Source organism: Trichosurus vulpecula, chromosome 1, assembly GCF_011100635.1.
Source record: "Trichosurus vulpecula isolate mTriVul1 chromosome 1, mTriVul1.pri, whole genome shotgun sequence".
In the NCBI taxonomy this organism is placed as follows: domain Eukaryota; kingdom Metazoa; phylum Chordata; class Mammalia; order Diprotodontia; family Phalangeridae; genus Trichosurus; species Trichosurus vulpecula.
In genome coordinates this window covers 402,162,186-402,176,819 of record NC_050573.1, presented here as the reverse complement: position 1 = coordinate 402,176,819, position 14,634 = coordinate 402,162,186, and the positions used below count along the sequence as shown (strand labels likewise).

At 36.1% G+C, this 14,634-nt stretch overlaps 1 protein-coding gene across 1 annotated transcript in view; it reads left to right on the top strand.

The window, feature by feature from the left end:
* The window catches only part of CPLANE1 (ciliogenesis and planar polarity effector 1), a 125,061-nt gene that overhangs the window by 5,819 nt on the left and 104,608 nt on the right, over window positions 1-14,634 (top strand). The window contains 8 exon segments of the mRNA XM_036746498.1: window positions 510-666; window positions 3,918-4,021; window positions 8,388-8,570; window positions 10,450-10,696; window positions 10,853-11,011; window positions 11,175-11,935; window positions 12,315-12,523; window positions 13,338-13,418. Of these exon segments, the coding sequence (XP_036602393.1) occupies window positions 510-666; window positions 3,918-4,021; window positions 8,388-8,570; window positions 10,450-10,696; window positions 10,853-11,011; window positions 11,175-11,935; window positions 12,315-12,523; window positions 13,338-13,418 (1,901 nt within the window).

The window sequence follows — 14,634 nt, the reverse complement described above, 5'->3', positions numbered from 1 at the left end:
ATGTTTGTAATTTGTATTTGCTCTGAAGTTCAGGGTGCTGGATTTTCCCCTGAACTAAGTGAATGATATTTGTCTGCTGGATTAAAGTAAGATTATTAACCTCTTAACGTTGCTTACCTTAGTAAAGCAGATCAAAAGCACCTGTGTTGGCAGCTTTCTGTGTGCTGGTTGTTGGCAGGTCTTATGCCCTTACAGCAGCTGCTAGCAGATTGTTGCTACAAAGGTTTAGCACCTAGTAAGACTCCATCAAAACACAATTGATATTACACTAGGCCCATCAGACCAGGAAGGTTTGGACTATTAATAAAACACTTAGGTTACTCTTATTTAACTGAAGGCTATTCTGTTCTGCCCCAGATGAAATTTTGAGGTATCTTGAAAATGATCTTCAAAGGTGGAAATCAATAAAGGTATACATCTGTCATTGCAGCTATGTTAAATTTTAATTACTTTTTAAAGTTAGCAGTATGTGATGGATTTATTATGATTACATTATTTTGTTTTTACAGTTCATTGTCATACCAGGTCCATTGGGCACATCAAGAATGTTTTCTGTGTACCTTGGTTCCTAAATGTGAATCAGTGAAATCAAGAGGAGCCCTGATTATAGCATTTTCAAGGGATGGCCTTACCCTGGCAGTAACTCTTAATCAAAAAGATCCAAAGGTCAGTAGAATTAATCTCTCCAGCGGAGTGGAATCTGTAAAAAGGCTGCCTTGAAATCATCTTAGAATTTCCCTTGAATATATAATTTTATTCTCTAGATACTTTATTTCCTTAATATTGAGTCTCTAGAATAAATATTACTCCATTGTTCTAGCAACTAGTACTAGTTACTACTAGTATTAGTATTACTAGTACTCTAGTAACTGCTTTGGTAATTATATCCAAAGCTATAGTGTAAAATGGGGCAGCTAGGTGATGCCATGGGTAGAGCGCTGGGCCAGGAATCAGGAAGGTCTGAATTCATATCCAGCCTGAGACCCTTACTAGCTGTGTGACCCTGGGCCAGTCACTTACCCTCTATTTGCCTCAGTTCCTTATCTGTAAAATGGGGACACACTGAAGAAGAAAAAGGCACACTGCTCTGGTATCTTTGCCAAGAAAACCCGATGGACAAAAGTCCATGAGGTCAGGTAGAGTCAGACATGACTGAAGGATTGTACAGCAACAGCAAATGATCTAGGACTCCTTCAAGCTTCCTTACCACTTTTTGTGCATAAGCAGGGGGCTCAGATCCTGTAGTCCTGCAGTCTGAAGCAGGCCCGAAGCCGCTTTCAGAAGCAGATCACAAAACCTCTGGGACTCTCCTGCCTACTTAGGGATCCCTTAATTGGGGATTGGGCTAGAGTGGATCCTTGAGTAAGTGCACTAGCATCATAAAATCAGATTCGGAGCTGAAGGGGTTTCAGAGGCCATCTGCTTTATTTAATAGCTGAAGGAACTGAGACCCAAGAGATGAAGTGACTCGTGCAAGGTCATGTAGATAGCAAGTGTCAGAGATAGGATGTAAATTCAGGTCCTCTGACTCGAGAGCCAGTGCTCTTTCTATTGTATCTCATGTTGTATCTAAGTCTGTGATTGAACTCATGGTCAGCCTCAGGTGTCCAGGTGACTTTAAAACCAGAGTTCTTAACATAGAGTCTAGGGATTTGTTTTTTTGTAAATTTTGGATATCTATTTCATTATAATTGATTTCCTCCTTTCTAAGAGGGTGCCATAGGCTTCACCAGATTGCCAAAGGGGGTCCATGACACCAAAAAAATTAAAAAACTCTGTTCTAAAACTTTATTGAGTTCTAGGTTGAAGATCAAAAGGTCTTCTAAAGAACCACTAATCAATCAATCAACAAACATTTAAATTTTTTATATATATCTTTTTTTCCATCACCTATATTTCCCCTTGTATTCTTCCTACTCTCCCTTCCAGAGAACCATCCCTTAAATAACAAAGTTAAAAAAATAATAGAAAAAATTCTCCAAAACTTACTGATACATTGGAAAAAAAGACCTGACATTACATGCAATGCTCAGCACCCAGGGAAAGCTCCCCCCTCTACCCAAAGGTGTGGGGGGAGTTATCTGCTTACATATCTTTTTTGGGACTAAGCTTCAACTAGCATTTAATAAGTGCCTTCCATGTGCCAGGCATTGTGTAGATTCCTACCGTCACGGTGCCTACATTCTAGGGGGAAAGACAATATATATAAATGTAGGTAGATAGAAAATATATACAAAATTGTTAGAAGGTGATTTCTGTAGGGAGGACACTAGCAAGCAGCTGGGCTTGCTTCAGGAGGGCTTCATGTAGCCGGTGGCTTATTAGCCTCTGACACCGCCTCTGGTCCAGTCCCTTGTCACTTCACCTCTGGACTATTGAAATAGCCTGCTGGTAGGTCTGCCTGCCTCAAGTCTCTCCACTTCAGTCCATACTCCACTCAGATGTCAAATTGACAGCCCTAAAGCTTAGATCTGACCTGCCACCCGTCTATTCAGTAAACTCCAACAATATTATACCAATTTGCATTGCCAGTGAAAGTATATGAGTTTTATCTGTTTTTTCTCAGTGCCATTTGCATAGAGTTTAAGCATTTTTATTTATTGTTACCAGTTGGATAGGTATAACCTAGTTGCTCTTTAAATTTGCATTTTAAAACTTATCTGTGAGGCAGTTACGTGGTTCAGGGGGTAGAATGTTGGGCTTGGAGGCAGGAAGACTCATCTTCCTGAGTTCAAATGCAGTCTCAGATACTTGCTAGCTGTGTCACCCTGGGCAAGTTGCTTCACCCTGTTTGCCTGAGTTTCTCATCTACATGAGCTGTAGAAGGAAATGGCAAACTATTTGTTTCTTTGCCAAGAAAACCCCAAATGCAGTTATGTAGAGTCATACATGACTGAAAAAAGACTTAACACACAAGTTTGAACATCCTTACAAGTTTTTGTTTTTTCTTTTGTGAATTGCCTCTTCATTTGTTCATTGGAGAGTAGGTGTTATGCCTTTTTAGACAGCAATAGCTTACAGATTCTGGATAGCAAGCATTTTATGACATGATTGCTGAGAAAAATTTCTCACAGCTTGTCACTTATCTTGTTTTTATTGCTCTGTTCATTGAACAGTTTGAAAAAAGTTATTTTATCAGCCTCATCCATAATTATTTTTTTATTTTTTTGAGTGATAAGAACATAGTTTCCACATTTGGAATTAAATAATAATTCTGTTTTCTTCTAAAATTTTTATTAAAAAATCCCCCAAACCTTTATTTATCTAATCTTCTATTTATCGTTTGTCTGGTGTGTTGTAGTATGAATGTGGATCTAATTTTATTTTTCTCTACATTGTTATCCAGTTTCTCTAACATAATTTCTTGAGTTATCAATAGCTATTGATTAGTATGGCATTTAGTCCTATAAGGAGGTATGCTAGACTTTTTTTTAAAACTAGTAATAGATAGCTTTAATGGTAGGTCTTTTATCTTTTAAAGTCAGAGACGATAAGTCTCCCTGAGATGTTTTTTTAATCTCATTTTCCTACTTTTTTTCCCCACATAAATTTCATTATTTCATTTAATTCTACAAAGTATATAATTGGTATTATTTCTAGTAATGTGATTTCAAGATAAAAAGCTATAACCAGTTTTATGAACTGATAAAACCTGACTACGTGCCAAAATTTTGCTTCACCATACCCTGCTATAGTTATCTGCCCAATTTCTGTACTCCTTTGTTTCCATTATATGACTGGAAGTTTCTTAAGTCCAGTAGGACTTAGTGTGTGTAGGATTGGTAGAATTGAGTCTAGTATTTTAATGTAAGTGTTATTATTAATATTTTGATCTAAAATCAGAATTTATTAATAAAGATTCTTGCAGGTTACAAAATAATCCTCAGTTTATTTCTTTGTGTTTTTTTGTTTTCTAGGCCACACAAATTCTATTTATAAACATACTGAATTTTGTTACTCTCTGTGGTAGTCTTAAAGGTTGTAGCAATAAGAATCCTGTGGTTCCATCCAGACTCATTAGGTAAGATCTAAAGAATGCCAAAATAATTTTACTTTTTTTATTTATTTAATATTTTTAGTTTTCAGCATTGATTTTCACAAGAGTTTGAATTACACATTTTCTCCCCATTTTTACTCTCCTCCCCACTCCAAGATGGCATAATTCTGATCACCCCGTTCCCCAGTCAGCCCTCCCTTCTGTCATCCCACTCCCCCCATCCCCTTTTCCCTTACTTTCTTGTAGGGCAAGATAGATTTCTATGCCCCGTTGCCTGTATATCTTATTTCCTAGTTGCATGCAAAAACTTTTTTTTTGAACATCTGTTTTTAAAACTTTGAGTTCCAAATTCTCTCGCCTCTCCCCTCCCCACCCAACCTCACTAAGAAGGCAAGCAGTTCAACATAGGCCACATGTGTATCATTATGTAAAACCCTTCCACAATACTCATATTGTGAAAGACTAACTATATTTTGCTCCTTACTGTTGTATCCCCCTTTGTTCAGTTTTTTCCCTTGACCTTGTCCTTTTTCGAAAGTGTTTGCTTTTGATTACCTACTCCCCCTATCTGCTCTCCCTTCTATTGTCCCACCTTTTTTTATCTCCTTCCTCCTTCTTTCCTGTGGGGTAAGACACCAAACTGAGTGTGTATGTTATTCCCTCCTCAGGTCAAATCCGATGAGAGCAAGATTCATTCATTCCCCCTCACCTGCCCCCCTTCCCTTCCTACAGAACTGTTTTTTCTTGCCACTTTATGTGAGATAATTTACCCCATTCTATCTCTCCCTTTCTCCCTCTCTCAGTATATTCCTCTCTTATCCCTTAATTTTATTTTATTTTTTTAGATATCATCCCTTCATATTCAACTCACCCTGTGCCCTCTGTCTACACACACACACACACACACACACACACACACACACACATATATATACACATGTATATTCCCTTCAGCTACCCTAATACCGAGGTCTCATGAGTTACACACATCATCTTTCCATGTAGAAATGTAAACAAAACAGTTTAACTTTAATAAGTCCCTTATGATTTCTCTTTCCTGTTTACCTTTTCATGCTTCTCTTGATTCTTGTGTTTGAAAGTCAAATTTTCTATTCAGCTCTGGTGAAACTGAGAAAGCTTGAAAGTCCTTTTTTTAAATTTAAAGTCCATATTTTGCCTTGGAGCATGATACTCAGTTTTGCTGGGTGGGTGATTCTTGGTTTTAATCCTAGCTCCATTGACCTCCAGAATATCATATTCCAAGCCATTCGATCCCTTAATGTAGAAGCTACTAGATCTACATAGATCCTGATTGTGTTTCCACAATACTCAAATTGTTTCTTTCTGGCTGCTCGTAGTATTTTCTCCTTGATCTAGGAGCTCTGGAATTTGGCAACAATGTTCCTAGGAGTTTTCTTTTTGGTATCGTTTTGAGGAGGCGATCTGTGGATTCTTTCAATTTCTATTTTACCTTCTGGTTCTAGAATATCAGGGCAGTTCTCCTTGATAATTTCTTGAAAGATGATATCTAGGCTCTTACCATGGCTTTCAGGTAGTCCAATAATTTTTAAATGATCTCTCCTGAATCTCTTTTCCAGGTCAGTGGTTTTTCCAATGAGATAGTTCATATTGTCTTCCATTTTTTCATTCCTTTGGTTCTGTTTTATAATATCTTGATTTCTCATCAAGCCACTATCTTCCACTTGCTCCAATCTAATTTTTAAGGTAGTATTTTCTTCAGTGGTCTTTTGGACCTCCTTTTCCATTTGGCTAATTCTGCCTTTCAAGGCATTCTTCTCCTCATTGGCTTTTTGGAGCTCTTTTGCCATTTGAGTTAGTCTATTTTTTAAGGTGTTATTTTCTTCAGTGTTTTTTGGGCCTCCTTTAGCAAGTCATTGACTTGTTTTTCATGGTTTTCTCGCATCCTTCTCATTTCTCTTCCCAATTTTTCCTCTACTTCTCTAATTTGCTTTTTCAAATCCTTTTTGAGCTCTTCCATGGCCTGAGACCAGTCCATGTTTTTCTTGGAGGCTTTTGTTGTAGGCTCTTTGACTTTGTTGACTTCTTCTGGCTGTATGTTTTGGTCTTCTTTGTCACCAGAGAAAGATTCCAAAGTCTGAATCTGAATCTGAGTCCATTTTCACTGCCTGCCCATGTTCCCAGCCAACTACTTGACCCTTGAGTTTTTCGTTGGGGTATAACTGCTTGTAGAGTATGGAGTACTTTGTTCCAGGCTTGAGGGGTTGCGCTGTTGTTTTCAGAGCTATTTCTACACAGCAAGCTCTGCCACACCGGTGCTCCTCCTCCCCCAAGAACTGCCAATCCAAACCTGACTCAGATCTAAGCAGGGACTCCTGCTGGGATCTGCCACTTAATTCCTCCCACCAGGTGGGCCTGGGGCCAGAGGCAACTGCAGCTCTAGTTCTGTAGCTGCACCACCTCCGCTGCCCCCGGGGCCATGGCTGAACTGCAAACTCCTTTCACTCTGTCCCCAAAGTTTTTTCCCACTAACCTTCTCTGTTGTCTTTGGTGTTTGTGGGTTGAGAAGTCTGATAACTGCCACAGCTCATTGATTCAGGGTGCTAGGGTCTTTTCCACCCGGGTCCCGGTCTGGGTGGTCTGGACACGGCTCAAGCTAGGCTCTGCTCCATTCTGCACCCAGCTCTGTGTGATAGACCTTACCGAGTAACTGTCCAGGCTGCCCTGCTTCCCTCTGCTATTTTGTGGGTTCTGCAGTTCTAGAATTTGTTCAGAGCCATTTTTATAGGTGTTTGGAGGGTCCTGGGAGAGCTTTAGGCTGGTCCCTGCTTTCCAGCCTCCATCTTGGCTGTGCCCCAATAATTTTACTTTTAAAGAAGTTATTACAGAACAATTTTTAGAAGTCTTGGAATTTTACAGATGTCAAGGGTTTGCTTTATATCCTTTACTGTTTGAGGGTAATAGATTCTAATAGTAAAGTCTTTGAAGCAGTCATTATCAGAAGTGGGAGAGGGAGGTATTAGAGAAGGGAATCATATATATAATTTTCTCTTTCTTTTTTCATCTCTTTATTTTTTCCCCTTTTCCTTCTTAGGAGAGAGGAGGGGTTGAGGTATGATGAAAAAGTTCAGATAAAGTAGAGAAGCAGAACAGGACTAATAATGATACTGGGGGGGCTGAGATTATAATTTTTCAGTCTTGCTTATATGTTAACGTAAAACTGGCAAACTCTGGCATTTGTGCCAAAAGAAGCCCAGGAAAAGATTTTCAGTGGCATATCAGGGCTTTAGAGGTAGTTGCACAGGTGGTAGATGTTGGACGTGGAGTCAGGAAGACCTGAATTCGAATCTGGTCTCAAACACTTAGTGACCCCTGAGCAAGTCACTTAAGTCTGCCTCAGTTTCCTTAACTATAAAATTGGGATAATATTAGCAATATTGTGAGATTAAATAGAGTATTTGTAAAGTGCTTAGCCCAGTTCCAGGCACATAGTAAATGCTTATTCCATTCCCTTTCCCCTTCCTCCTCTTCCCCACCTTGCCTTTAGGCAAAACTGCAAGGAAGACAAAGTTTATCTTCCTACTCTCTCTCTTTCTGTCTCTGTCTCTCTCTCTTTCTTTCTCTCTCTCTCTCGACCATCCACCCCCCCCATTACCCTCCTTTGCTATCCCTCAAATGGCAAGACACCTCAAATGTTTCTTTGGCTGTACAGCCTTATCTCCTTCACTCAAATTTGCCCCCTTTTAAGATAACTTTTTTTCTTTCTTCCACACTCAAAATTTCCATTCCCTGAATACTAATGCTCTCAGCTAAGTATTACATGATTTAGGAGGCCCTAACCTTTGGAGAGGGGATCATTCCTTTGGGGATGGGAGCAATTGAGACTGGTATCTAAAATGAATCTCAGGAAGAGGTGGTACTAACTAGTTATGATGAGATTTTCTCACTGGGGAGGGAAGCTCCATTTAGGGGATGTCATGGCAGTGTTAACTGTTTTGGAGACCTACTGAATATGCTTCTAGAATGATTAGTGATCCCTACTCTATAGTTGGAGGCTACTAATCTGACTAAAGCAATTTACAATTATGTATGAGTGCCCAATAGACTTACACTTCTAGTGGGTGTTTGCATTTTGAAAGCAGATTTTGTTATCCAAATGAATGTGTTGAGTGGAATGTACAGAAGAAAGATTTTTTGAGAAAATAAATAAAATACTCCCCAACACATAAAATAGATAGAATCAGTATTATAGTTATAGCTGACTCTACACTATTCACTCTTCCAACCCCATCACATTTGTGCCTTTGGAACTCAGAAGACATCATTTGGGGAAACCCTGGATTTTTGAAAATGCAACCTATATTTTATTGGTGAAGAGTTTTGTGAATGTGTTGTACTTTTGTTTTTCTAGGTCCTACTGGGTGGGTGATATCAGCTGGACTCATGATAGCCTTTTTCTGGCCTGTGTATTAAAACGTGGCTCCTTGGTTCTATTGAGCTGCTTGGGTGAATTGCTTACTTTGGTCACATTTGGTTGCTCTATAGAATTTGGACCAGCAGAATTTATTCCTCTTCATCCACTAATAACATATAGGTGAGACAGCATAATAACATATAAGTGAGCTATAATTTTTAGTTGTTTTAATTAGTGATGGTATCTTCCTTCCTGGGTGTTACTTGTTGTATAGATTTTTTTTTATATAATTTCATCTTTCACCTTGTCTTTCTTTTGTGTCTGTCATTTCAATATCTGTTTCTTATTTATAGTTCTCTCCTATTTTTTATTATGGCTTTACCCTGGTGAAAAATTGACATTGTGGCCATGTAAGTATATTATTTACATGTCTTAATAGCATCAGAAAAATATAAAGTTAATAGTGACATATTACATTTCTTGTGATAAAAGTTTAACTGTTTAAAAATTTATAAGTCAAAATTTATTTGGCACATGAATTTTTGCATTTGTCCTAGAAGTTTTAGTTAGTTTTTTCAAATAGTACCTTTGTTTAAATAGAACCTTTGTTCCTTAATCACATTGTCCTAAACTGTTGAAGTAGGAATATATAAAAATACATTTATTTCTAATATGAATGTCACTTCTGATTAATTTTAATGTAGAATTCAAAATGACCAGTAAAATTACTGGCTAATCTAGCCACGGTTTTACATTTATAACTTTGAATTTGTTTATTAGAGAATGACACTTGTGAGGTATAGAGCAAGTTTTGGGAGGTATTTCTGTACTACACTGAAGTTATTTTTTCACTTGTCTATTAAGTCATAAATGATTTATAATTTGTAAGGGAATCAGTGATTCCCAATTTTTATTGTCATTTAAAGTATTTATGTTGGGATAGTTTCTAAAACAAAGTATAAAGGGTTTTTTACCCATGTAGCAACCTTACAAAGTGAGAACATATTTAAAAGAATATTAAATAGTTAGCAGCTATACTTACTGTGACTTTCCATATAAATGTAGTGATTACAATGGCCATTTAAATTTATGGAATTTTCTGAATGTTTGAAAAGACCTTTTGTCTACTTTTGTTGAGTTGGTGCGGTTGGTCCCTGTCATATTAAATTTCCAGCATGATGAATTCAACAAATGCATATCCTGGTATAGTACCTCCTTTCTCTGTTCTTCTCTTCCCCCCAAACTCCAGCCCTAGAACTTGAAAGAACTGCTGTTAAGAATATTAGAGGGGCAGTAGTTAGAGGGACTTTTGGTAGATGGTATCTGGGAATTATCCCACTATCTATTATCCTTTCCACTGACCATTCCTTTACTTTTGCCCCAAGTCATTTTCTTAAGAAGGCTATATACCTCAGTATATTTCAGGTGCTTTAAAAATTAATTTATACAACCATTTAATTTCAAAGAATACTTATTTTTATTAAATTATAGAAATACCAAATTTCACTTAGATAAAAAAAATTTTCCACCACCATTTCCACACGCCTTCCCTTATTACTGATTTCTTATTTTTTTACACTTCATCAACAGAATGCAAATGTCCCTAACTTCGCTTCATCAAATTTAATGAACATTTCTTGAGTGCCTATGTACAAAGCACTGTACTAGGTTCCCTGAGAGATATAAAAATAAGATATGTAAACCTAGGACCTTAAAAATCTAATTGGGCGCTTATTCTGTTTTAAATATATTGCTAGGAGGCAAAAAAAAATGAAAGAACTGATGAAAATGCCATGTTTTGCTGAAAACGTAAAATAATAATAATACTGTTTAACCCAAAATACATTATTGTGTTTTTCCTAAAAGAAAAAACAAGTAATTTTATCTTTGCATTTCATTCTTGCTCTTTTATCTTTTTATTCTGTCTCTTTTTATTTCTGTCTGCTTTTTTTGGCTTTTTTCTTGGAAAACAATATAAAATGGAAACATTTTATTATTTCTCTGTAAACTTTTCCCTTCTAATTCTTTTTTTAAAAAAATTTTGGGGTTTATTTACTAGACCACAGCAATTTGTACTGCAAGATTCAAGTTATTCCCCTGATTCATCAGCCTCTGATAATGACCTGACGAGACAGAGATTTTCTGTAAAAACACACTCAAGATTACCCTACCTAATTGTCTCTGATGGATATATGGTTACAGTACTTCGATTTTTTGATAATCTAACTCCATCTGTACTTATGAAATCATTTCTACTTGAATCAACCCAAAGGCTTGAGAAAATACATCAAGGGTTAATATCTCAGGTATGACTTTTATAGATAATGTAAAACATTTACATTGCATTATTATAAAAATTAAAATGATAACGTGATTTGTTTTTGTACATTAACATGTTTCTGGTATGGGAAAAAGTCATGAAAATATGAGTTTGTAATGTCTTGCACTGTTCCCTTTTATAGGCTAAAGGAAAAAATCTGAGACTGCGATCATTGGATTCGCTCCGGTCTAGTCTGTTAAAGCATCAAGGAAATCAAAGTTCAGTTGTCTCTGCCATCCCCAGATTCTTGCAGGCAGAGGAAGAAGTAGGGGAATTAACTGAGAAAATGACAGATCTGCAGGTACTTGACCTCACATTTTATTTACAGTATTTCAGTACTGTACCAAGAAATACAGCCTTTGTTTCTTGCTTGTAAAGGGGAAAGAGAATTGGGGGACCCTGATCATGTCTATAGCATCATTACTTGGAGGTATTTGACATTCAGTTTTTTTTTCTCATTTTAGGATCATGAAATAGAAGAAATTAATAATGGTACACAATTTCCCAACAATTTTTTCCCTTTTTGGAATCAGAAAAGTGATTCTTTGTTTGAAGAAGGAAGACTAGAATTTGCATCCATGTTTGATACTATTCATGCAAAGGATGATGCTAAGGAAAAAGATGATATTGTAACAGAACTACATTCTATTCAGAAAAATCTCCTTGCAGCCTGGAATATTGGAATTTCAAAAAACGTGGAACACAAAAAATTAATGTTAAATTACACAGTAATCTGTATTACTCATTTTCTCTACATTCTTCAGTTTGTAAAATGTCCTTCTCCTAAACAGAATCTTTTTTTAAATAAGACCATAAGGCACAATGCCTGGCTGCACTGTGTCTTTCAAGTTTTTCATCAGTGTCTGTCTGTTCAGTACTGGGATCTAAGATACAGACAGGACATGGGACATTTGGTAAAGCTGACCTCACAGACACTGAAATTGATGTTCGTTCAGCAAGAACAAGATCAGTTATTCTCAGATACCCTTTTAGGATGTTTCAACTTACTTAAGATGGTCTCTGACAGTCTAAATGGCGTATATACTCTCAAGCATCAGCTGATTTCAGCATCCTCTGATGGAAATAGGACAGTGAATCATGAATCATTGGTGGTACCTATTTTTCAAAAACTTTCTTACAACTGCACTCAGAAATCATGGTCATGGAATTCTTTTTTAAAGATACCTCCTCAGGCCATAAATCTTGTTCAAAAGCCAGGCCACAGGTATGATTGTATATTTATATTACTATGTCATTAGAGGCTTCATGTTATTAAAAGTATTATAGTACTTGTGGAACAAAAGCAATCTTCACAAGAATTTCTTACATAAATTTTAAGAACTGAACAAATATTTTTAATCAGAGACTTGGGGAATATTAAGTTTGGATTTTGGAAATTACATAAGTTTAGAAAAATATTACCAGCTTTTGAGTATTCCAGAAAATATTTGTGAAAGGAGATGTTCATAATAAAATATGTAGTTTTTAGAATTTAAATTGAGACAGATATCTGGAAAATGATAATTACCTATTAGATATATCAGAAATAAGCTACATATTCATTTGTGGTTTGTTTTTTATATGATATTTACCTTTCTATGCAGGTTATCCATCCTTTGGCAGTTGTTGTACAAACAAACTTTGTGGTATCAAGCTCATCTAAGTAGGACGGACCCTAAGGACGATAGACAATTAACCAAAAGGATAGCACATGAAGAATCCATTGTCAGATCCTTGTTATGCCATATACAAGCTATTCTACAGACGGCAGGATTTTGCTTGAACCAAGCTTTGGAGCTTAAATCTGTAATTGGTCAGTGTCCCAAAAGGAATTTCAATCCATATGATTAAAAATATGTTACTGGTTTTTGTCTCCTTTTGGAAGTAGTGATAAAGATTTGTCATATCTACTCTCAAGCCAATGGAATAGAAAAACATATTTTTTTACATTTCATTATGAATAAATAATTTGTATAAAAACAACATCATGCAACTGAGATGATATCGCTCCAGCTATCTTTATTAGAGTAACTGCACATATTTATATGTAATTAAATCAGGGTACAGATACGACTTGGTGTTCTGTCTTTTTCATTTAACATTATTAATAGCATAGATTTTTGTAGGTTTTAGAGCTGAAAGAGACTTTCAGTTTAAACATCATCTTTTCTCAATTTATGGATAGAAAAACTGAAACCTAGAGAGAAACAGTTACTTGCCCAAAGTCATATGTCCATTTAACATTATCAAGATGCTTATTTTTCAGGTTGTATATATTCCATTATATGAATCTAGCAAAATTAGTTAAGCTTTTCCCCCATTATGGGGCTTTTGGGTTATTGCCAATTTTTTTGTGCTTGTAAATGGCATTGTCATGAACATCTTTGGACAAGTTATTTTTTTCTCTTTGGTGGTTATTTTTCTTTGGCATCTCTTCCCCAGTGTAGGCTTACTGAGTCAAAGGCTATAAATAGTTATATGGTACTTATAAATATTGATTGTCTGAAAGTCTTTATGGAAAGAAATTTATAGTGTCATTAGTGATATTTTTGTATAGTTGTTTCCCTACCAGTAGAAGGGTTTTAACAATGTTAATGATAGCTGGTTTTATTCTTTTTTTTTTTGAGGTGAGGAATACTTTCTTTTGGGATCATATGAAGAATCTGTTCAACTATGGAAGAAAGCACTACAAGAAAACAAAGCAATAGGTAATGGTACTGTCCCCCCAAAATAGTGGCCAAATGATCAACTACAATTCTAGAGAACTTAGGACTGTATCCATCTCCTGATAGAGAAGACATAGAGCATTAATTAAGACATATTTTGGGTGACATTATCTGTGCGGGAATTTGTTTTGCTTCATTATACATTTTTGTAATAGAGATTTTGTTCTCCTTATTTTCTTATTTGGTGGGAGGTGGGTGGGAGGAATAAAGTGGGAGGGAGAAAATGCTGATCTTAAAATTTAATTTAGAAATAATAATATTTGCTAACTTAGAGGTGACTAAGTATGTCATTTGATTTACTGAGCCTGTTAATTCATTGAAAATAACTCTAGATTTCACAAAGCTGAAAGCATTTTTTTTAGGCCCAGATGTAATAGAAAATTGCTTCATAGTAGTTGTCAAGAAGGTATATTTAAAAATTTAATCTCAGTATATCTTATGTCTATAAGCAAAATTCTTACATCTTTTAAGTTAGTGCAGAATTTTTCAGTGACTCCAATTACATGTTCAAAGGAGAAAAGTTGGGATTGTAAATAAAGTAATGTTTTTTGTAACTTGGGGAAAAATGTAGAAATAAGGACTAGGAACTACACATTGAGCCTTTTAGTCTACCTGAAGTGTTTTCTTTGAGAAGATATGAAACTTCTGTCCACTAACATGGCTTGGAGAAGTTCATCCATGCTAAAAGCAGGTACAAACTACTTTGGCTAGGCAGATTTCTATAAAAAATAATTGAGTAGAATTTCTAGGGGTCTCGTTTTTGAGGGCTTTATGATTTCTAAGTATTAGTGATACTGATAGACTGGGTAGGGGTAATCTGTTCCTGGCTGCAAGTACTCTGTTTTATTTTTATTTTTTGGTAAATGGTATTTTATTTTTTTCCAATTACGTGTAAAGATAGTTTTCAACATTCATTTTTAATAAGATTTTGAGTTCCAAAGTTTTCTCCCTTCCTATCCCTCCCCAAGATGGCTAGCAATCTGATATAGGTTATACATGTACAGTCATATTAAACGTATTTCCACATTAGTCATGTTGTGAAAGTAGAAACAGAACAAAAAGGAAAAACCATGAAGCTCTCCCCCGCCGCCCCTAAAGTGAAAATAGTATGCCTTGCTTTGCATTCAGGCTCCATAGTTCTTTCTCTGGATGTGGATGGCATTTTTCATTTGGAAAAGCATTCTGTTTTAGAAGATCT